At 40.9% G+C, this 24,691-nt stretch overlaps 1 protein-coding gene across 2 annotated transcripts in view; it reads right to left on the minus strand.

Moving 5' to 3' along the window:
• The window catches only part of MCTP1 (multiple C2 and transmembrane domain containing 1), a 287,955-nt gene that overhangs the window by 26,091 nt on the left and 237,173 nt on the right, over window positions 1–24,691 (minus strand). For both annotated transcript variants that reach the window (XM_064438587.1, XM_064438588.1), the window contains one exon: window positions 12,891–12,944. In XM_064438587.1, the coding sequence (XP_064294657.1) occupies window positions 12,891–12,944 (54 nt within the window). The remainder of the gene's footprint in view (window positions 1–12,890; window positions 12,945–24,691) is intronic.

Raw genomic sequence — 24,691 nt, forward strand, 5'->3', positions numbered from 1 at the left:
CAATAACTAAACGCTGCAAATTATATGTAGTTTATGGTGGAGGTAATTTAGCATATCTAATCACCATTCCAATTTTCTCCTAGAGCACAAGAGCAGGAAGAATTATACATGGAAAAGAGGAGGGAGAAGGAAGAAAATAAAGACTTCCTAAGAACAAAAACTTTTCAAAATGCTAACAGCAGGTAACCTGTCTAGTATATCGTGCTTTATAAGCTCGTGACAGGTCTGTGGCTACGCTTCTGCCTCCTGCCCTTACACGCTTTGTTAGGATAAAACTCTGAATAAAGATATTGATAGTGCCCAGAAGAAATGCATAGTGTTGGGATGGTACTGACGTCTCCGAAGGGCAAGAGCAACACGATGCATGTCAAAGTAGCAGAGGAGTGTTGGAGTGCTTCCCGTCCTTGACTAACCCCTCTCTAGGTAAATGATGGACAAAGCAAAGCAGGATACTACTAGAGCATAATTGTAACAATATTTCTGCTGTTTACTTCCATCCTTGAGGAAATATATCCTTTCTGACTCCCTGGAAGCCACTACAAGACCTCGTCCTTGTAAACAGCCTTATTCAAAACAATAATTAAAAAAACCAAAGGAGTACTGAAATAAGAACATGGGGTAGGATCCCACCAACTTCAGACTCTTTTATTTTATTTTTCAGTGCCTTTTTAAAAGGTAGTATTATACTTTCTGAATGTTTTCCATGTTCAGATTGTGAAAACTAATTCCTCCAACCCTCTTCACCTTCCCAGGAAGATGATGCGAGGTACAGAAACCATCTTGGGTGTCCAGGTCCTCATACTGATTTTGGGGACTATTTGTATAAAAAATAATCATCACAGGGTTTGAAAGGGAACCACAGATTTATATCACAATTCTAACAGCGGTGACTGGGATTGTGAATATGTGTGGTAAGACTCATGACCTGCAAGTAGTTTAAGGCTTTTAGACACAAAAGTGCATTTTACCATGGAGAGCACGCACAGAATATGCCATGCTCACTGAGTCAGTGGTTCCAGGGGTTGGTCGTGAAGTCTTCTGAGTTTCTCTGCCTGAATATGGGAAAAAAACCCACATGTTTGGCCACTTTTGTCTTCAAGCCTATCCTATCATCTATGCAGAAGAACAGATTAAACCAATAGTAATTGTCAGGATCAATCCCCACTTCAGTTTTAAAGATGGAAGTATAACGCCTTCTTTTCTGTCTTTCAGCAATTTTGTATTTTGCTGTGACTTTTGGATAATAAATATCAGTAGAGCCATAAGATTATTAGATAATTCCCTTAACAGTCTCAGCATCGCTTCCAAGTATTTCCCCAAAATAGTCTTTAGAAATGTAGCGCGTTTTCCTTTCAAATGGTATTTTTGCCTTTTTCTATTGCTGAAAACATTTTTAAAGGATGTCCAAAATTAAGCATTTTTTAAACAATTAGTTTTATTTCCCTCCTCATACAGTAGGGATACATTGTTCCCTCGGCATTTTCTTCTTCATTGCTAAAGCAGAAATCCCTTCCTATTGCTTTTTTGCCTTTCAGCTGATTAATTTGTTCCCTCCTTAACTCTTTCCCTAAAAAGTCTCAACTGACTTTGTAGTCCAGTTTGGTCAAATTCTTGTTATCTCTTTTCAATAGAATTTTGTTTTAACCTTGGATCCTAAAGCAACCTGTTGTGAGACTACAGAGACCGGATGCTTCTGTCTGTCCTTTCCACCCAAAGGATTTGTGAACACAGATCACTTAGGTTGTCTGAGCCTATTTTGTGAGGCAAAAAACCAAAATGTACACTGAATTGTATTAACTTGGCCACAAATTCCAAGTTGCTGTGTGCTTATCATCTTAGAGACTTAGTTCACATGAATTATATCCATACGTTGGAAGTGCTCCACAAATAGAGAGCTCTGCCACGTCCTTGCGAATTCTTCATCCGTTGCCCCCAGCCATCCGGGTGAAACACAGCATAAAGGCGTTTTCTTTCTTCTCTCTTCTCTGCCTTCCCTGTACCTTTTCCCCTGACTCACTCTCCCCATATTTGCTCAAAGAGTTACTCTGCTGTGCTGCTCCCTATCAAACAGTAATTTCCTAGAACTATTAATACTTGTGACAAATGACACCATTCACAGACTCACTCCCCCGGGGCTTTGGCGCTGCGCTTAGCCAACGCGAAGGAAGCAGATAGGAGAAGAAATGCTTAAAGGAAGGAGAAAAGACCTTTCTTTCTCCACTGCAGCTCAGGACACATGGATAGACGGCTGGGTATTAACAATCTGAAACCACACATCAAATGTCTCAGTATTAGAATGAGAATAAAGACCAGAAGCCTGTAAAACATTCCTGTGTGCTTGTGAATGACCTGGAAGTTCAATATCAAAACTGTTTCTTTTCCCCAACAAACTTTGAAGAAAATAGATATTCTAGTGTCCTAGTCAAGGACCTCAGCACTTGGCATCAAAAAATAAATTGCAGAGCAAAAATTTGAGGATTGGTGGAAAAATCAATGGTTCGATCCCCAAGCCACAGAAAAGAAAAAAAAAAAAAAAGCAGCAGCAAAGGAAATTTTCTCCACTGTTCTGACAATAAAAAATAAACAGTGTATTGGCAGGAAAATAAGTTAAAACTCCAATATATTTGATTCCAAAAACTCTCTCGGGTTCGATAATGACTTTCTACCTTGTGCAACTACTGTGATTTCATCATCTGCAACAAAATTCTGGCTCTCTTCGACATACTTCATCAAGTCTTATACAATTTTCTACTTTTCCTTGCATTTTAATGCTGACCTGCTTTTAAAAGCAAATGGTATTTCTTCAAACTCAATAGATTATGTCTATCTGTGGTGACAGCCGAGCTCCTTATCAAAGAAGTAATTTGGAGACATAAAACCATGCTGAACTTTTCCTATATCACTCTTCCAGCAGGCTCCCAAGAAGGGGTTGTGCTGTTCTTTGACTACATCAATAGACGCGGCTGCATTACTAGCCAAGGGGTTTCCCACCGACCTGCTGGCTTTTGTTTGGGGTTCTGGGGGCTGTGGCCCATGAACGAGCAGCCCCTGAAGCCTGACTGCTGTCAGAGGCAAACACTGGTCCAAGCCGTTGTGTTTTCCTTTCAAAGGCTGCCAGCCTGAAAAACAAGGAGTCTCCAACGGACTCTGGGCACAGGGGCGAGTCCCAGCCTCCTGGAATAGGGCGTCTCCAAAAGACCAGTATTTCAGGTGGGTTATGCTCGAGTTAGTTACATTCTTGATTAGGTTATTTTGAAAAGCACCTTTAGTCTTGTTTGAAAACAACTTTCAGTGAGCTATTGTGGTTCCTCTCCTTAGCTTGCAGGCATTGATTTGCAAAAGCAAACCAACAAAAGGACCATACAGCTGTCATCTGAACACTTTTAGTCCATTATCAAATAAACCGACAACATTTCACTGGGGAAAAAAAAATCTTCAGCACCTTCAGGAAATGACATTTCCTTATTTATGCATTAAAACGTCAAAATTCACAAATTTCAAATTCCACCAAAAAAAAAAAAAAAGGCAACCACAAATTGGCCTCCTGCTCATCAGCAGACAAGGTGTTCCAAAGGTTTTCTATCTACTCTTTCCCTATTTAAAATTCTAATTAAGCAGTAATTAGAGGCCAACAAACAGCTTTTCCATACTTAATTTTAGATTATTTTAGATTATTTTAGATTTAGATTGTTTTAGATTATAGCTAACACCATACACTAACGGGATAACAATGCACTGCCATATATGCTGAGGGTAGGAGGAATTGCACCCTTCTTTTGTGTAAACTACTAAAAATCACATCTGCTGAGCAATCGATCTTAAATTACTATTTCTGATTGCAAGAAAGCTTCAGATTAGCAACGGTGTTTTGACTTTTTCACACTGTTAAAGAAAAACAGAAAGCAATACTTTTTCAATAGAATGCTTTTTTCTCCGAGCTCTGTGTTACCCAGATGCCATTAGATATCTGTGACGTTACATAAATGAGCGGTGTCCATTTTGTTTTTCTAAACTTGTTAGCCTTCAGAACGAAAACAGTTTGCTAACATAAAATCTGTTTTCCCATCCTGGACTTTGTTACTTTAGCACTTGAGCAGGCCAAGGAAAGATAAAAAGAGAAAGGAAATATGAGAAAGAGAGAGAAGAAAGAAACAATACTTAAATATTTATTAGCCATTTTTCTTGTATGTTTTTTGAGACGTATGAAAATAATCTGTATACATTCCTCAGCTCAATTACTTACAAATAACTTCTCTGTAGAATCAAGTAAATCTGTCAGTCGTGCAAGTTTATTTTTCCATGTGCTATCTCGAGATAAGCAGGTCTGTAATATTAGATTTCCACTGACATAATTGTGCATGAATTCTGATCTGATTTAGTATTACATGGTGCGAAAGGTGACACATTTTCTTTAATATACCCCATTAGAAAAGGAAAGGAATTGCCAGTGTATGAAATCTGAGGAGTTTGATTGAAAGACTCTGGGACTTTGGGGTCAACTCAGTGGAAAAGTAACTTGCTCAACTACCCCAGGCACTAAGCACTGTGACAAGCAAACCTAATACCCAGTGTAGTTACTCAGTTAGACAATCAATAAAACCACTGCATTATCAGACTGCTACAGCTGTATGTTAACCTATCGTATTACCTCATCTGCTCCCAAACCAGTCAAACATGCATTTGCTGATCACGCAGATAACGCAGATACCACCCCAGTCCTTAAGTCACATTTAACACTAAGCCAGAGTGCTAAAACAACCATTTATTTCTTTTCCATATGCCATAAATTCTAATTTTCGAGTATATCTAAATTGTATTTAAAAGACTTCATTCAAAGCACTACCGAGATCATGAAGCCAACCGCTCCAAAATTAATATATGTGAGATTTAAGGCAAGCTCTGCACTTCCCTCCATGGATGCTCAATCCACGCCTGTTCCCCCAGCCCACCTCTGCCCGGGGCTTCGTGGCCGCTCCCTGACTCCTTGTCTTCTTCTGCCGTAGATCTTAGCGTCCTTCCCCACGTCCCTGCCTGCCCGACACCCAGCCACCCCTGCTCCCTAAGTTGTCGCTGCTTGTTTATTTTCCCTTTATGTATGCATCTCTTTCTGCCTGTTCCAGCTCTTGCTCCCGCAGGCCCCTCGACTCGGAGCTGCTCCCGCAAGGCTCACGGGTGGGCATCTGTACCCTCAGAGTGTGACTCAACAGAAAAGCCAGTAAATCCACAGAAAAATCCATTGCCCCCCGCCAGCACTCGGTTCCAGTTCTTGGCCTTTCTTGAGTCTACATCAGGCAGGAGCAGCGGTGGCAGGTCCTTGCCCCGCTGGAAGGATGCTCTTTGCGAGGATACAGGTGGGAATTCACAAATCAGCTACTTGGCTTCAGCAAATTTCTACTGAAGGTAGGCAGACTGCTGTCGTGTCCCGTCCCTCCCCCCCCAAATCCAGACCATCCCAAATCCAGACCTCCCACCAAGCTGCATAAACTGTCCAAACAGAGATAGAGTTTCACAGGAATTAGGAAAGCCTCATCCTTCACATAGCAGTCACCTGTCTCTGTGGTTATTTTCAAGTCTCTGCTAGCAGGAGGATAGATATCAACACAGATATATACTTTTTCCACACTGAAACCCAATATATTCTTCCCTGCACTTACGTTTTAAAATCTACAGAAATACTTAAATGGAAAGTTCCCGTGATTAAGGAATCGTCTCTAAGGCTGGACTGTGAGTACTGGAAAACGGGCACATTTCATAGATGGTGCACACCTGATGCCAACAGACACCAAAACCAAGAAGGTACAAAAACAAAGCAGCAAAGGGCTGCTTTAACACCTGTTCTAACAAAAAGTGGGAAGAGATAGTGCAGGAAGGAGGACTGGGCAAAGCCTTTTTTTGGCAGAGATGATGTCATCTGATCTATCAGTATTCTAATATTTTTTTTTTTCCCCAGAAAGGCATGTATACTCCAGGGCAGTGGAGGGCAAGATGCCTGGTAACAAAATTCCTGTTGGAAAGCCTCTAGGATCTACAGGTATCTGCTCGTAAGGAGCTGTATGTCCACGAACTTCTGCTGGGATGGGTGGAACCAGTTGCCTTTTCTGAATGGAAGCATATTTAAAGCCTTCTGACACAGATGATCACAGTAATTCATTCAGAGGACAAACTGCCCCAGCAAACTGCCACACCTTCGGAGCTTTTCTGGTAGTTATCAGTAAATGCATAAAATTCATATCCACAAAATGAAAAGGAATCAGAATGAAGCTAGTTATATGTGCTATTTGTCCACAAGCTTTATTTAGGCTAAATTCACCCCTTTATCCGCCAGCAGATACAAACTTGAGTAGCGTCAGACTCTGCTCTCTACATGCCAGGTTGCGCCCTTGTGGATGCTGCTGCGCAATGCCAACTTTGTAATTCCACACCGCTCTCCTCTAGGAGGAGCTTTGCACATCAGTTCCTTGGGGCAGGGGTGCCTCTTTCATCTTGCCGGGATTATATTTTGCCGGGATGATCTGGCCAAGCTACTTCATCACTGACCCACACGTCGATGCGAGCAATATAAAATCTACCGACACACAGATACTTCAAACTGCACGCAGAATACAAGCCTGTTGTTTGCAATAAAAGACCTTGCAATTTATTTTCCCATATTCCCGTGTCTTTATCCATAGAGCACAGCAATACCTGATCACCTGTCCTGGTAAATTTTTGTAGCTGAGGTTGCAGTTTTTCTTACAAGCATTCCAGTGAAGTCAAAAGGCACGCACCTAGCTGAAAAGGTAGGTTTTCAGTTGCGCTGTGCTGAGAGCCTCAGCATCAAACCTCCGCTGAAAACCCAGACCAAGACATGCCGTCCAGTTTGCAGAGAGCCACGTTGCTGGGCACTGTCTTCTCCAACAGCATCATCGCTGCCGGTCCTTCATCCCCATTCGCGTGCGCTGTGCCAGCCACACGTCTGCCGTCAGGGACCGGGCCCGTGCAGCACTCATCCTCATGCTGACACGTCTCAGCCATCCCTTCTCTTCGACCAGGCTTCCAACGCTGTGCCTCACACCCATGACTGTCTCTGCTCTCTGTGGGACTTAGATGTGACTCGTTCGGTATTACGGGCTCTACGCTTTGCTGTGGAGCAAGTTCAAAAGGTGCCTCTCGAAGACAGGAGTGTGGGGCTGTTCTTTGGAAGCCTAAAATGGGGAGCTATGAATAAACCTGAAGAAATATTCTGGTGGCTGGCAAATACCTGTGTACCAGTGACTACACGGCTTGCTTAGAGCTGCAAATGATTCAGGGCAGTGTCTTGAACAGAACCCAGATCTCATGGTTCTGTGTGATACTACGTTAAATAAAGTCTGTTAGAGAATGAGGAATGGTCCATTCTCACCACTTTTGAAACCACATAACAGGTGCTGTTGGAGCTAGGAATAAACCAACCTGCATACATAAGAAGGTTTTAACGAGAACCCATCAGTAAAAGCTTTTAGGCATTTCCTTCAACAGTCATGATGTCCCTCCCCTGAGTCACAGAGAAGACCGTATAGACACTTTTACTACACCCCATTTTATAAAGTTACTTTTTGAGGAGCCAGGTGAAAACAAACATTTGCTTGGTCTCAGGGTTTCAATGTGCGTAGGTATATTAAGAAATAGTGTTAAGGTTGGAGGAAAAATGTAGGACAAAATTATGGCACATTCTGAAACAGCCAACATAATTAAGATATATTCTTCATTTGATTTACTAATTTATGGAATTATACTTGCATTACTTAATAAATGAGGAACATTATCCACAGTGTATTAGTCACAGGTGAAAAAGACCACGTACATGGATGAGTGTAATTCATTCAACAGTTCATAGACCCACGGTCCCCCAGGGACCATCTCACACACACCTCCTTGAGTGCCAAACTTCAGATATAAATCTCAGATTCTGATCTCACTAATACTTACTTTACTTCACTAATTTTGATTGTGTTTCAGGACTGCGCTGGGATGAAGAAGCCTAAACTGAACTCTCAGAAGGCTGTCCAAGTTGCCTGTTTTCAAAGGTGCACACTTTGATCACGAAGCCGACTATCCGATGCCCTGGTACAGGGCAGGATGAAAACTGCCCTTTGTGGAACCTCCTGTGCAAAGGCTCCACGTGATCCAAGGTGTATCCAGGCAAAAGCCACTCCACGGCTGTGCCTTCGGGGTGATCCAATGATCAGAAACAGCATCAGCTGGTATTCCAGCGCATGGGCTGAAGCAGTCTACACTATCATCCCTCCTGTTATGTACAGTTTCGATAAAAAGCACACACACACATCACCACCTCCATATGAATAACTAAGCTGAGCCGAAACCAAGCTGCGCTGAAAAGCTGGGCTCCTGCAGCCGTGTGCTCTGGGCTGCCCTGGGTTACGTTTCTTTGATAAGTACACATAGTCTCGCGAAGCTTTCAGGGGACAGCAGCTTCATATGCAGCTGCAGTTTTCACTGGAAGCTGTTGTTAGTTTTTTATTTACAGCTGGTATTTAGGTGCTATGTTCATGTAGAATTTAATGGTTGAATCAAGCTATAAGTGAACCTACGGATTTATTAATTCTGGAATTTTATCTTCACTCACTCCCTACTTCTTTATTGTTTTTCCACCATTTATTTTATAGGAAATAACTGCCACTACAAGAGATTACAATCTTCTCTTTTATAGAATATAAAAATACAGCCTATATCGGAGTTACCTTTCCTCCTCCTCCTCATGATCTACTCATGGTAAAAATGCAGGGCATGGTTCTGAGATGGGTTATGAACATGTCTTGGCTTGAAAACAAAGTTGGTACCTCTCAGCAGGGATGATTAAAAGCTTTAAAACATATTTTAATTTGACTCAACTATCTTTCATTATAAAAGCTTCTAGTTATCTTGAAACATAATAACATTGACTGAGAACTGCAAAGAATTTTTCAAAGAACGAAAACCTAGAGAGAGAGTAGCCGAAGCTGCAAACGATATGAATATTTTGTATTAATAAAATGCTGTTATCGTTACTAAAAATGTAAAATAAAATAGTGCTCATATCGTGCATCTTCCTCCACTTAAATGTGCAATAGTAGCATTGCTCACTGGCCTGATTCTGTGGCTTGCTGAGGGCTTCCCGCAAAATGCTGAGCTGAAATTCTTTTTGATTGTCTGAAATGTTATCTGGAGCTTGTTCAAAGAATAAAGTCATGTGAAAAGCATACCTGAACTTTTAAAATGACAAACTAAAATCTTATACACATAGATTACGCATATTGACTGCTACATTATTACAACATAACTGTGTAAAAATCCTTTCGATAGGTTGTTGATATCTTGGCTTCATGTAATTTAACTGACCCTTATTTGCTAAGATACTGTGTAAGCCAGTGTTTGGAGCGGAGCCAGAAAAGAGAAAGAGAGAGAGAGAGAGAGAGAAATCAGATTAAACTGTAAATCTGTGGTTGGCATAGGTTTAGAAAGCGGTACAGAACATATGGAATGCAGAATTCTGTGCTATTTCTGGGAAAAACTAGTATTAAACTAAGGACAAATGCCTGGGCCAAACAAACTGCAACATCTTTTTCGGTTCCTAAATACATAACCGGGCAAAGAAACAAAATCAGGAGAAAAGTGTTCCACTGCTAAGCACCGCTTTGTAACTGATATAACAAGAAGCATACTTGCCATTTCAGTTTATTAATCATACTGCAGCTGAAGATGAAAGTTAATATTCTCCAGTAAAAAAAAAAAACCCAAAACATCCTATGACCTTAAATTGACGGCCCTGTCTACCTTAGTTGAGGCAGAGGGTGAGGATAAAGTTACTGAAATCCAGAACGTTAGAACGAGACCAAGTAGTACGGTAAGCGCAAATCCACCTTGTCAAACTCCTCTCAGTACTGCACGCCACTATTAATAAAATGCATTACTTTAACTAATTGCATGTATTTGAGCATTCATCATCCTCAGTTTATTACTTCTGTAACTCTGCAACTCAGGGATGTCGAGCAACGTCCCTCACCACACATCCCGTAACCTACATCAGTGCGTGCCCACACGGACCTCATCAAGTAGCCAAAGACTTGCCCTTTCACTGCGAGCAAGTGACTAATATCTAAGCTGGCTCTGAAGAAAGACACTTTTCATAATCGCCCAACAATCTGCTAAGAGAAAACATATGGATAGGCTTAGGTAAAGCCTGCCAGGGGTCTTTGCTGAATGGAAAACAGGTGCTCCGGTTCTGTGCCATGTAATACCCCATTTACCGTTAAGTCCAAAGGTTACAGGACTAATAGCTGCCTTGTGGTAATCAGGGAAAGCAAAGACACTGGCCATGGTCAAACATCTGGGACATATTTTACATACTTGCAACATATGCTTCAGTTTCAATTAAAGTGAGGCTTTGGCACATTTATTAATCTTTTTACTTTTATCGCATAAGAAGACCCGTTTACCTGACTTTTCTATTATACCGTATGAAAAAACAGAGAAATAATAAAAGCCAGAGGCCACTACCAGCTGGTGTTAGAAAACGTGCATTTGTTTTCTCACACAACTTCGTTCGGCACATAGCTTTAAGAAAACACATATATGAGTTAAAGTAACACAAAACTGCACCCTTCTATTTTGACAGGAAGAGGTAAGAGGAACAGCAGTAGTTAACAGAGCAAGTCGAGTACACCAGAAGGGAAAAAACACCCTACCAGCGCCTAGCAAACAGCTCAGTCCTAACTACGCACTCACCTTTTACAGGCTAGCCCAGCGCAAAACAATACCCGCTGCAAAGGGTACTGAATAGACATGGCAGTCCGTACATGCTGGTCTTAAAAAGTGTAATTTTCCATTCAAACAGCATATTCAATAACGAGAAGTCAAAATGTTTGCAGTAATGAAGACAGCTCTGAATTTACAAAAATCAACCCAAACACCTTCTGTATAGAAAGACAGCTCTTAAATATTCAGCACAAGGGCTCACTGAATGCACACGGTAATGTCAGTACTCACTTTTATTCAACCTTGCTAGCTAGATCTAGAAAAATCTTTGAACTCTGGTGTCAGTTTGAGAAAGCTGAATATTAGATCACAACACTAAAACCTAGAGTGATATTTCTAATTGGGTTTGTTTTGCCCAGCATTGATTAATCGCCAGAGAACTGGGGGGTGGCAGGGCGGACCCCCACCCTCATCTTCCCTTTTAAAGGAGTTTGTTTAGCAGCTTCCAAAAATCACGACGTGGTAACTACAGAGGCTGGCTTACACTACTAGCAGTCAAGAACTATTCTTTGTGAACTAATCGCAGTTATAAAAATAACCAGGAGGACACACACTACTGGGATGATTCTTTTGCACCAGCTCTAATAATAAAGCAGGAAGAAATGGGAGAAAATGGCTTCAAGTGGATGGCAGATCAGTGTTTATCAGAAGAGAAATGATGATTCAAAGCCAGCATGTTCAGTGGAAATACAAGCTCTCCACAGCTACACGGCTGACCTTTGCAATAAATCATATATTTTATTGCCAGAAGTGTATGCTCATATCATTTAGTGTTAAAAACCATCACATACATGTTTTGTAAAAGAAGGTTTTGTTACTACAGTGTTTGCTGACTCTGAAATGATGTAGCTAACGATTTAAGTGATGTATAGAAAAATTTCACATAATAACTTTCTGTCAATTGTAAAATGTTTGAGCTGGCAATGGAATGAGGAAAATACTCTTTTTTTAATCATCTCTCAGATCTTAGGTGTTAGCTAACAGAAAAATAATCATTCAGGGGATTAACTAATCACGGTGAATTTTCTGACATTTCAAATGCTGCTGCCAGCATATGAATTCTTACAGTGGTATATAACTGTACATCTCAACTAGAAACAAAGGTCAAGGGCATAAATTAAGATACACTGTTTTTCTCCTCTAAAAAAAAAAAAAATTTCATTGCTTTACTACAACAGAAGTGGGGGAACATCTGTGAAGGTCAAAATCATCTGTATTTTAATTCAGAGACCTGGTAAAATTATCTGGTTTTTTCCCCTCTTCTCTTCTTCCACAAATATCACCTTCCTGGTGAAAATACCAGCCACAACGGGACTGCCTTCACTGCACTCGTCTCGGCAGAAAGCTGTCCTGCCAGCGCTAGCCATTGCTTCAGTGGTTGCAAGGTCATTCTAATTTCTTTTCTCTGTTTTTTTCCCCCTCCCTAGGGGACAACCAATCCAAGCGGTCCCATAGCTTGGCTCAATAAGATGTGGAAATGAGCTGTTATTTACTGTGTTTGCAATCCTCAACCCAACCAGCAGCCTCCAAACTGAACCGTGTTTGCTCAAATATAGCTGAATTTTCCCGGCTTGCTGGGCCACAATGCCAGCTTCAATGCCAGTGGACGTCTATGAGAATTGTGATTATTTAAATGTCATACAGGGTGCAAAACATCTCAGCCATTCTTCTACCAAGTAATTATTTGAAAATTATAGATGTCAATATCCCATCTTTAACCAGTATGAAGTTGCTATTTCTACACCATTTTTTCCCCTAAAGTGCAGCCCTATTTGTAATACTCAAGACAGGACAAATTTTTGTCCTTCAAAAACAGTTGTCACTGCAGTTATCTTCACAAGAGCTATCAAGTTCCAGACAGGCTGAATTATTTTTGTTCCCGGCAGAAAAAATATTTGACCCAGCTCTGGACCAAGAGAAAGAAAAAAAAAAAAAAGCAGGATTTATAGTCCTCTATCCTTTCCTGCAACACGCTGTAGCATTGTTAGGATGATAAACAGCTCTGTCCAATTTTCTGGACTAAAACACTTCAACTCCTTTTTTAACTGTCTGTAAAAACAGTGTCATGTCTAAATTCTCCCATCCCCAGATACCCAAGTGCTAGGAAAGATAATTACCTTGTCATCTCTGTCATCCTCTTCTTCCTCGTCCTCTAGTATGTCCTCCACTACCTGCAGACAGAAACAGTAGTAGTTGTCATGATTTAAAAAGGAAGAGTTTTGTTCTGTCAATTCTAAACCTTTTGTAGATGAAAACTTTATTAACATTTGAAATAAATGCACAGAAGAAAAATGTACAACTAGGAAAAAACGCTTGATCTAGAGATTCAAATTTAGGAAAGTGTTAAGCTTTAATTGACTTACATTAGGGAATTATATAGTGAAAACCCTTCCTGTACAAAATGCTTGCTTGACAATTTAAGTATTTAAAAGGTAGTTCAAAATTCAGTGTACAATTGTTTTTAACTAAAGGAAACCTTTGTCAGCTCCAGTAGCGTCTATGCAGCACACACAAACGTTTGCTTCAAATGCACTGTTACCTACAGAAACATGCAACATTTTTAATCGAATTTACAGCATTCACCAAGAGATTTTTGAAGAACGCAAAGCTGGGAACAAATTCATACTAGCTTATCTGCCTGTGATCTACAGCAATGATATATACCATATGCTCTATCAGCATTAGCAGTATGTTTCTTAATAGTGGTTTTATACAATCTGTGCATCTAACTTTCTGCACATTCATTGCTAGCTGAAGTTGCCACACGCCTGCATCTATGTATTTTTCCATTTAAAGTCTTTTCAGTTTAAGACTATGAAATATACACATACATTCAATTAATTCTCCAAATATTAATGATTATTAATCACAGCACAGGCATGACATGAACCACTGTTACATCTAGTTTGCAGTGAGATTAAATGACTTTCCAAAGAAAGATGGTCAGTGGCAGATTCAGACTGAACACTCACAAATCCCCCTCTTGTAACACTGTGATCAAGTCTTCAGCCTACCCTACGGGGAAAATTCAGTTGGTGGAATTGAAATAAAGTTGAACCTCTTTATAACCATAAAATAATGTGCCTTTTTACATCATTATTTATATGTAAGTACTTATTAGGATGTAAGAACATCCATAATAAAGGTCAGCAAAGATCCACCTAGCCCAGTGCCATAGTATGGATGCAGAAAGTGTATACTATGTGTCACAAAATATGCATAAAAAGGACATGAGAAGGAAAACTCATTGAAATGAAACATTAATACTTTGGCCCATTTTACAGACTTGCCAGCAGCTAAAACGATAGTTTAGTTTGTTATGTAGGTGAAGCTACAAATACTTTTAGTTTATTTGTCATTTAAGACAACACATTAAAATGATAACTTCATAATCACCCCCAAACACAGCTGCAGGGACATTCTCATCAAGTCCAAATCCACGTCCAATCCATGCCCAAGAACTAAAGGGACTTTAACACTATCCAAGAGCCAAATTCAGGAAAGAGAAGAACTTGAGAAAGTATATCAGATGCCTTTCTCTGAGACAGTTCAACCATCAGGAAAATCTCAGTTAATCCCGCCCTGGAGGTGTTTAAAAGATGTGTAGATGCGGCACTTCAGGGCATGGTTTAGGAGACATGCTAGTGCTGGGTTGATGGTTGGACTTGATGATCCTAAAGGTCTTTTCCAACCTTAATGATTCTATGAATCTGTGATGAATCCATGTTTTGGGCCCATGCAAAATGTAAACAACACATAGATCGATTTGACATGCACAGAACACTCTGCATACATGCAAGTCAACTGCACAGTTCAAAACACTTCCAGCTTCAGCTGCTCATCCTTGTTTGAACCCAGTCCCAAAACACCTCTAACAATGACCCTGGGACTTGGGAGGGGAAGAAGCCTCCAATGCTGTCTACTGGCTACTCTGTCCTGGAGCTCAGAATCAAAAGAAAGACTGGAAACACAAACCGTAAAGCACGAGCATGTCCGAAAGCCCAAGGAAGAAGCATGACCGGAGCAATTAAGGAACAATTACTGTTGAATTCTTGAAACAATTTTATCAGGAAGAGCCTGGCTGACTGAATCTTGTGCAGCCTCTGACCTGATGCCAGCCAAGCAGATGTATCTGTGAATCCCCTCAAGCTGAAGAAAGAACCAAGGCTGGGCTTTAGCCACTATCCATGAAGAAGAAGCTTCCCTCACCCGTTGCTCCTATGTTTCCCCTTTAGGTCAGCTCTGCTCCATTTCTTAAAGAACGGGGATAGGATAGAGTGCCCAGAGGGCTTGGGATGGTGACACCGCTCAGCACAGAGAGGGAGATGTTGAGATCGTGCTGTTGAAACGCTTGTCAGCTCCTGCTTATCTCAGTACCTGTTCGGAGGTGCCTGAGAGGTGCTATCCTCATGGACGCCTCTGTGAAGCAAAGGCATTTTCAGTATCCCATGCACCTGGATCACCTCCTCGTTCCTCTCCTTCCCTGGCAGCTCACTGTCATCTTCTCTGGGCTGTTCAAGTGTTTGGGGAGCTGAGCTGTAAACTATGTCACTGGACCGACCAAGTTCTTAAAAAAAACCCACCCTAAAACTTTTAATGTGGATGGTTTCAGCGACCCATTTTACTGAGCAGCTCCAGAAATGCTGGGATCAGCTCTACTGAGCTGTTAAGGGCTGTAGCGAGATGGAAAGCCTCTTAAAACAGTTTTGCCACGTGCAAAAATGTCTGTAATTACATCATTAGGTGACTAAAACCCAACGTATAAACCTGAATTTGTCGACTCAGAATCTGCCTACACCTGGAGCTGACTAAACTCACTAGGTGCCTTACTTTTCAATGTTAATATTCCCCAAACACTTTAAGATCTCTTTTATGTACATCCAGAAATTCCTTGTCTTGACAGGATTGAACAGCAGAATGCCTATCTCACGTTAGCGCTCAAGTTAGCATGGAGACAATTAGCTGAATTAGAAACCTCTAAATTGTTGCAAATGATGGCACCTTGCTGAAGTCACTTGCATGACAATACCCATTCTAAATTATCTGGATAATAATACTTCAAACTCACTTTTTTTTCTCCCCATCTAACGATCTCAAACCACTTTACAAGCTTCTATAGAGTGGCAAAACGCTAACTTGTTCAAAGGACATAAAAGGTCCTTTGAAATTGCTTGAAGCCCAGGACTGAGCCCAGATTTCCAGCTCCTCCATTCCATTTTTTAGTTCAAAAGCCACTACCAGTCTATGCTCTTGTTCTAGGTTAGTCATATCATCAATTACATTGAGCTTTAGAGTACTGAATTGTCTGGAAAAGAAAACAGAATTCAATTACTGTAGCAAAATAAAATCTAGTAAAAGTGTTCCTATGTCCAAGATGCAGAAATGATTTTTTAAAGTATATGAAACTGAGCCCATGCTTTCACTTGTCTTGAAATTTAAAAGGAGGAGTTAAAAAAAAAAAAGCACCCACAAAAAAACTACCAGGAACGTTCAGACAATACAGACACAATAATACTATTTCTTAAACCACCAAAACAAATTATTTCAGAACATTGACACAAATTAAAACAAGGAAAGTAGATCCTTCATAATCTTACGATATAGGGAGAATAGGTACGCTGAAGCCTTACAAAAGCCATATACTGAAGAACAAAGCAAGGCTGTTCAAGAGGGGTACAGTGAATCTGAGCAACAGATTTCAGTGTAACACTGTAGTAAGAATTCTGTAGGAAAAAAATGCACAATGGATTTTTTTCTCCTTTGATTCTGCCTTGTTGCTATTCAAATAAAGTGCACATGTGCTGCTTTGGTTCGAAGGAACACAGTAGTTACTCGGATCTCTATGTCAAGCATTGTACCTGGGGGAGGAATGATGAGGGGAGGGAGGAGACAGGGAAGGAGGTAGAGCAGAGAGAGGGAGGACAGGAAAAAGCATATGAAGATAAAATGAAACATTAGAGTTATTTTATTAAAAGTTCTATGGCAAAAATCTTAGATTGCCCTGCTCTAAATTATGCTTTCCGATACCTTGCTTGAAATCAAGTAGTATTAATCAAACAAAAGAAGGGCACTGGGGAAATCAGAAAGATCTAATGCAAGCAGTTAAAAGTGACATGACCTTCTGTAATGTCACTTGTCACAGGCTCATATGCCGCAACTGGTAGAAGGTCTTGAAAGAACCTGTTTCGTGGTACTGTCTCCGGAATGTAATACTAATATAGATGACATTTTAAAAAACACACGTAGACGGCCTCAGGTGCAGCATTTCAGCTACTTCATGGCCAAACAGTAAGCAGATGATGTTTAAATGTTGCAGAGTAAGATCCTTCCTGCGCAAAATAGCCCCGTTAAAAGCTCGTTAATCAGGAGCACGCAGCCTAATTCCTGTGTGTGCTGCCATTGCTCCTGACCCGTCCCCAGCCTCTTTGAGGAACTCAGGCTATAAACCCCGCGCGATTCACGACCCGTAGGCGACTGGAGGAGCGTCTGCTCTGTCGCAGCAGCCACGTTACACCAGGTTACCAGAAGGGAGCACAGCCACCACGTCCGCACCCCAGAGAAGACCCCAGTGTTTGTGGGCTAGAACGCAGTCTTCTGCGGAAGCTGGCAATTAAGTACGACTTGCATTTATTCCAAAGATGATCTATTGACTAACAAGCAGGATAGGGTTTCTGAGAAAGTAATTAATTCTGACTTCTAACCTCAACACCTGCAAAGTGTGGTTGGATTGTAATTATTTACAAGCACGTTGAATCAAAACCCCACGACAGAACTTTAAAATACCTCCTGGATCTAAAGACTCTGCGGAGGAACGACACATTGAAACTTAACACCACTTTTAATGAAAGGTCCTTCCCTTGGTGTCAGCCGGCTGTTTATCACACTAAATGAGCAAACTGCAAGTCGCTTCATGAACCGTCTTCCGCTCTAGTTTCTTTGGCGGATCCGACAGAAACACCCGCAGATAAGACACTTGGATGTCGTTACACGCTAGCAATACCAGATACCTGCTCTGCACTAATATGCAAAATAAAGGACAGGAGAGGCACCACCAGACCGCGGATAACCCTGACGACTGCTACCTTAATATTCTTCTTTAATGTGAAGCAACACACACCCCCGCCCCGCCTCCCATTAGCACTTCTCCAGATTTGCTTCTATCTTAACTGATGTAGTTCTTCAGGCATAGGGAGTTTCAAATGAAAAACCAAAGAAAACGCTTTTTGTGCTATATCACGATACGGTGTCAAAATATATGCAGACACCTGCATTTTCACATCAAGATATTAACATTCATAAGGCAAAATAAAAGACAGAATGAGATTTGGTTCCGAATTAAACACATTTTAGATGTGCAATGAATGTGATCAGGATTGTATTGTTCAGGACTGTTTAGTTTTCATGTTATTTTGTACTGTCCCGACATAAACTGTACTGAATGTTTGGGTGTCTCTCAATTCAGTGTTTATGTGTAAATGAAATATAAAATTGTGCGGCGTGCGCGGATTAAGAAGGATGCATAAAACCACTTGGGTGCTCTCCGGTCATTTCCAAGTACTTCAAGCTGAAGCAAAGACGTCCATTGTCAATAAGCCTGCTACAGCAGCAGTTTGGGGCTCATTTTCACGACACGCCGTCTGCTTCTTTCACGGGATTGTCGAGGAGAAACTTTACAGGAGATGATACAGCTTAATTAAAATGTTCACCTTTTTTATACCACAGTTATAAGGAAAATAAAAATCAAATTAACAGATTCGGATTTAATAGTGTGGTATACCTGGAATACAACCAACCCTGATTTATACTATTCATGTTTTGACCTTGGGGTATTTCATGTGCAGTAATCGCTAAGATAACTGAACTACTAGATGTAATAATAATTAGTGTGATAAGCTTGCCAATAAGGTTGAATATATTGCAGTACAGAAGAAAGCAGACTAAAAAGAAAAGCATTAGTACATTACTGCTAAAATACTTCCTGATTTTTACAGAGATGCTCAAATACAATTATTTCTTCTTACAGAATGCATTTTGTTAGCTTATTCTGGGAAGTGCTCACGTCGTAATTTAGTCTAATTCTTAATAGGAAATTAGACTTTAATATGGCTATCAGATGCCTTTTGATGCATGCCACTGGTTACATGTAGCTCTGTAACGCCAAGAACAGAGTTTTTATTTGCAGTATAATACATTTCTTGGCAACACACATGGGCAATAAATACAGTTTATCATACAAGAACATGTAAACCTTTTCCTGTAGTCAGCTTTACATGCCCTCAATATTCAGTTGCCAATGTAGTTAAGACTAAGCCATTTTTAACATAAAAACGGCACAAGTAGTAGGCCTTTTTCTCTATATTTCTTTCAATATTTGGTACTCGTTTATTTTACCTCCTTCCTGTATTTACACAATGCACTGTGAACTGAATATTAGGTGTTTATTTGAAGTATGTCTCCATCTAAAGGCTTCAACATGTACTGTAGACTTGAAACGTCAGATCTCTCTTAGAATGCTTCATTTTTAGTTCAGCAGAACCAAAAAAAGACCCGTTCTTTGCTTGGCTAAATATCAATGGCAAGTTTACTGTGCAGGACTATTAAAAGAAACACCACAAAGTTTTGTGAGCTAGAATTCCTGGACAAAACCTCACCATAAACTATCTTATTAACAACACAATGGCTCAATATCGGTTTTCACAGTTATTGTTACTTCCCTTCAAATAGTTTTCAGATTCTAGTAGGACCAGACATGCTTCTCTTAGAAAACAGCATTTATCAAAATAATTTTAAGCCTGTGGCTGTGACACAGTCTATTATACTCAAATTTGGAGCTGACAAGCTTTTTGGTAGAAAAATAAAGCTGTTATGTATTTTAGGTAGCAAAGTATGTAATATACATGTTATTGTAATTCCGCTAATTTTTTTTTTCCAGGTGCTGATACATTTTGGTAAATACATTAAAACTGCAGTACAATCCCAAAGTCCTTGAAGTCTACGCTGAATTAAAATGTAGTAAAGCAAAAGGAAACCAAACTAAAGATGAACAAAAATCTCACATAACTATGGGAATTTTTACTAGAAACTAAAGTGATGTTAGTTTATGTAGTATTGATTATTTATAATAGCCACTACAACCTGCCAAGTGAATCTTGTTGACGTGTAAATCTTGTTGTAAATGCAAAAAGAAAAAATCATTAGAACAGTCTCATGAAGAAAAGGCCTCCATGTGCAGTGAACTTCAATTTTATTTTAGGTGCCCACAATATTGGAAGACTGCATTTGAAAAAATGTGGCAAAATTTAAATAAAAAAAAATCAATTGGCTCATGATAGAAAAAAACCCAAGTTTTTTAAAAGCCGGAGATATCTGGGATGCAGCCTTGGTGTTTTGTCTTCAGGTGATCAAAACCAGCCAAAATATTCCAGTTCTGTTTTGCATTTGTGTTTTTTTTTAGTAACTGCTGCCGGGACGAGAATGGCCACGTAAAGTTTTCGCAGGGGGTTTCTACATACTCTGATACTGAATGCGAACCTCTGACGCAGGGACTGCAGTTGCAGTGCGGACAGCCTCTTTTAACTGTAGCCCACTTGCAGCATCACGTTCTATTACTCTGCAGGAGAGAAACGCTTTCTGCCCAACTTATATCTTTATATAGTGTAGCGTGTGACTGCTAAATTAGTGCATAATGCATTTAAAATATTTATAGTACCAACATTTAGTTAAATAACCTTTATGTAAGATTTATGTTGATTTGTTCATTTCTCATTTAATGGCAAATTATGAAGAGCATGTTTCATAAAGATAATTCTCCATTTAAATTCAGCAGGCCATTAAATATTAAAATTATGTTTCTGATGCAATCTAGAGCAAATTTGTCCAGCTTCAGCGATTATTTGCACTCATAAAAATTAGACTCGATTAATAAAATTTAAATGCTTGATTAAGCTGACATTTTCATGTTTCTTTTCTGATTTATTAAAAAAACCCTCTGTCCTGTAGTGGGGCACTATAGTGAATTTTTCCTCCGTGACTATATGGATCGTATAGAAAAAACAAAGAGCTGCATGAAGACGGCAACAGTTCTCAGAAGGGTACTTAATATTCAGGCACGTGTTGCCGGTGGTCATTGTGCTCGGAGAGCCCCCAGACTGAACGCACAAACGGGCGATGACCTGCCTGCAAAAGCCTTTCTAACTTATTCTCTTGATGGTAACAAATGGAGAGCAGGTTTGAGATTCTGATTAATTTGGAAAAACTGAGGCAGGCTGCACGTTTTAAGAAAATCTCGTGGACTTTGCTGCACTGTTCAGAGCGATGTGCTGATTGCCACCTGGCTCCAGGAGAAGCGCTTTCTATTTCAAGGTGCAGATGAGAAAATCAGTTAGTGGTTAGCAAACATAAGGTAAAATCCTGTCTGCATAACGTTGGGAATAATTTTATAAAAACAACTGTATTTTCCTTACCTTTTACAGGTTTTATACATCAGGCTACTTTTACGCACATATTGTTCTATGCCTAACAGTGGTATTCTCCCACCAGGAGAACACTGAAACATAGGGTTTTGCAGATTTTGTGGCTGCTGCTGTTGCTATCAGACCCGAAGCAAAACTTCTCAGGAAAGTACAATTAAAACAAAGTCAGGATATAATTGCCAACCCAACAACGCTCCTTTGTATCATCTTGTGCAAATGACATATTCCAGACACTCTAGCTAGAACACCGGGAGAATGATGTTTATTTTGGCCATGAATTCATAGCGGGCATTTAGTCCTCGGCTAGAAATCACTGCTGGCCCCCTGGCAGACGAAGACTTCTGGACTTCAAGCAGAAAATGCCTCACTACTGCACGGGCAATGGATCTGGAGCACTTGGGTTTTGTCCTGTATTCATCTGCAGACGAAACCCTCTGAAAACCCTTCACAGTAAGAGCTTTATGGACTCGTGTTTCCACGCTTTAAGACCATAATGTAAACAAAGACAGAAAAATCAAGTTACTACTTTATTTGCTTGATAACCCAGCTTTCAGTTTGCATGAGAACAGGTGGTTAGAGTCAGGCCCTTTCCTGGTGGGGCTGGTCTCTGCTCTGAATGCACAGCAAAGCCATACTCTTTCTCTCAAACAGGAGCAGCAACAAATTCACCAAAAGCTCTGACAAGGACGGCTGACTTGCCCCCAGAAGAATGTGATTTGGTCTCTAAGCAGAAAAGCTGTTCTAGCTGCAACAGACCTGGGGTTGCACAACCAACTCAAGCTTGTCCTGCTTACCACCCTTTCCTGGGAGAAGAAGGAATCGAATGAGATGGAGACATTCATAAGCATCCTTCTTCCCCTTCCATCTTTTGCTTTAATTTGCGTGGTAATTTCCAGAAGATAGATAAGGACAAATAAAAAAATCTGAGTATACATATCGTATTGGAGGACTACATAAAAAGTACCCACAGAAACTGGTTAAAATCTCAAAATCAAAGGTTGTCTTTAACAAGTTATCTTTCTCCTATTCTCAAAATTCCACCCTAAACATGTCCAGCTCTAACTTTTAATAGAAACATATACTCTAGAAACATAAGTCATCAAAGCCTATTTTGCAAAAAATCTCCAGTGAAATTAAAAGATGTACTGTGCCATTTTATATCACTCTAACAAGATTAATAATATGTATATATACTCTATTATACAGATTCATAAGAATTTTTGTATGGCACATTAACTCCCAGCTGCTCACCATCATTTTCTATGCAATGACATGTGCAACTTGAAACTTCAAGAGGAAATTAGCTGTTTAATATTTCCTTAAAGGCTCTAAGTATTAACTATAATGCAAGATGTGAACTGAAGTGATTAAACCTCTTCTCCATAGGGGTATATATGGCAGAAGAACATTCATAGGTAACTCCAGGCATGTGCATTGTTCTTCTATTAGATTTTAAATTGCTTGGAAAAAAACCCTAACAAACAATAGACCAAAAGGAGAGAAGGACTAGTATCTTCAGTCAGAGAATCACAGAGTGGCAGAGACTGGTAGGGATATCTTGAGATCAACCTCCCTACTCACACAGAGATCATCAAGTCCAACCCCCCTACTCAAGCAGGGTCACCTCTGAGCAGGTTGCCCAGGACCATGTCCAGTATGGTCCTGAATATCTCCATGGATGGAGACTCCACATCCTCTCTGGGCAACCTGGTCCTGCATCTGACCACACTCATAGTAAGGGTGCTTTTTTATGTTCAGATGGAATTTCACGTCTTTTGGTTTGTTCCCGTCCTGTCCTGTCCTGTCCTGTCACTGGGCACCACTGAGAAGTGCCCGTCTCTCTCTTCTTCCGCTGCCTTCAGGTATTTATACACATCATCAAGATCCTCCCTGAGCCTCATCTTCTCCAGGCCGAGCAGTCCCAGCTCGCTTAGCCTCTCCTTGTATGCCAGATGCTCTGATCCCTTCACCCTCTTCCCTTTGCTGGGCTGAAGAGCAACTCCTCCCCCTTGCCTTCCTGACCTCTCATGACTAAAGAGCCAGTATACATCCATTGCATGACGGTCGTGAGAGCAATCCCACGTCTCCATGACCGTGCATGCATCCAGCTACACGTGGACCTCGTAACTCCTACTAGCTCCTATGCTGTGCACCCTAATGTACAGGCACTCCAGGGAGAGTCCCCTGGCATGCTCGGTTCTTAGAGGCGTGTGAGAGCTTCTTCCAGAGAGGGATTTCCTTATTTGTGTGCCAGTACCTGCAGTGGGCTCTCTCTGACCTGTTTGGTTGGTTTTGAGGCCTCTCCTGTTGACCCTGCACCCTCTGCTTGCCAGGTCAGGTCACCACTGACTGTAGCTCACCATCGCCTCCTTCCCCCACCATTACTAGTGTAATGCTCTCCTCACCAGGTTGGCCACCCTTCTGCGAAAGAAGGTTTTGCCCCACTTGGTGAGGTGGATCTCTCCTCTTCCCAGCAGTCCTCTGTCCTCAAGAAGGACCCCATGGTTGTAAAAACCAAGTCCCTGATGGCAATACCAGCTCCACAACTGGTTGTTGACAAGCCAGATCTGTCCACTCTTCTTCCAGCCCTTCCTCCTCAATGGCAGTATCAAGGAGAAGGCCACTGGGCTCCCTGTCTGCTACCAGTTTAGTCAAGGAAGAACAAGAACTCACAGGTGCCTCCAGAGGAGATCTGATGTGCCTGCGACGGCAGTTAAGTGTTATGGCCCAAGAGCTGAGAGACTGTCACAGTTTGTCCTAGTTGTGGTAGTCAGGATTACATACACAGGGAAAAAAAAAATTATAAATTGGTAACCACGCAAACCAGTTTCATTTGCAATATGACACATTCCAACCACACAATCAACTGTTTCATCTCAGGGAAGGGGACCAGAGCAGCTGGAGAGCGCGAACATTTTTAATTACTTTGAGGGATTATCTGACCATTCCTTAAGTCAGGCAGCTCCAGCAGGCAGTCAGAACACAGCCTGAAGTAGGAACGCAGGAAGAAAAACAGAGATTTCTTCCATTAACTGCATGTAGCTCTAATAACTGTGACTTTTGCTTAGAAATAGAAGTGAAAAAAAAAAAAAGACCCCAGACAGCAGTGTTGCTGTTTTCTCCAAGCTATAAAGGTGAGGGGTTTTTTTTGTACAACCCATTTGAAAACATCAAAATATTAAGTAGTTTCTTAAAAAGACTGAAAAGAAGCTGTAAACCCCAGCACACTTTCTGTTAGTTTGGATATATCCAAAGCCTTTCAATTACAGCTGTGAGGGATGAACTTTCCTGTTCAAAACACTTCTATTGCAAGACACGATTTGGGTTTCCCAGAGTCAAGGCTGCTACGAAATAAGCCAGCCCTTTGCTCTCGCTCCACCCTCGCTGTCCCCGAGTATCCCGAGCGGTCTGTCACCGTGCCGCGCTCCGCTAGCCCGTCCCTGCCC

This window comes from Phalacrocorax carbo, chromosome Z (assembly GCF_963921805.1).
Source record: "Phalacrocorax carbo chromosome Z, bPhaCar2.1, whole genome shotgun sequence".
NCBI lineage: Eukaryota > Metazoa > Chordata > Aves > Suliformes > Phalacrocoracidae > Phalacrocorax > Phalacrocorax carbo.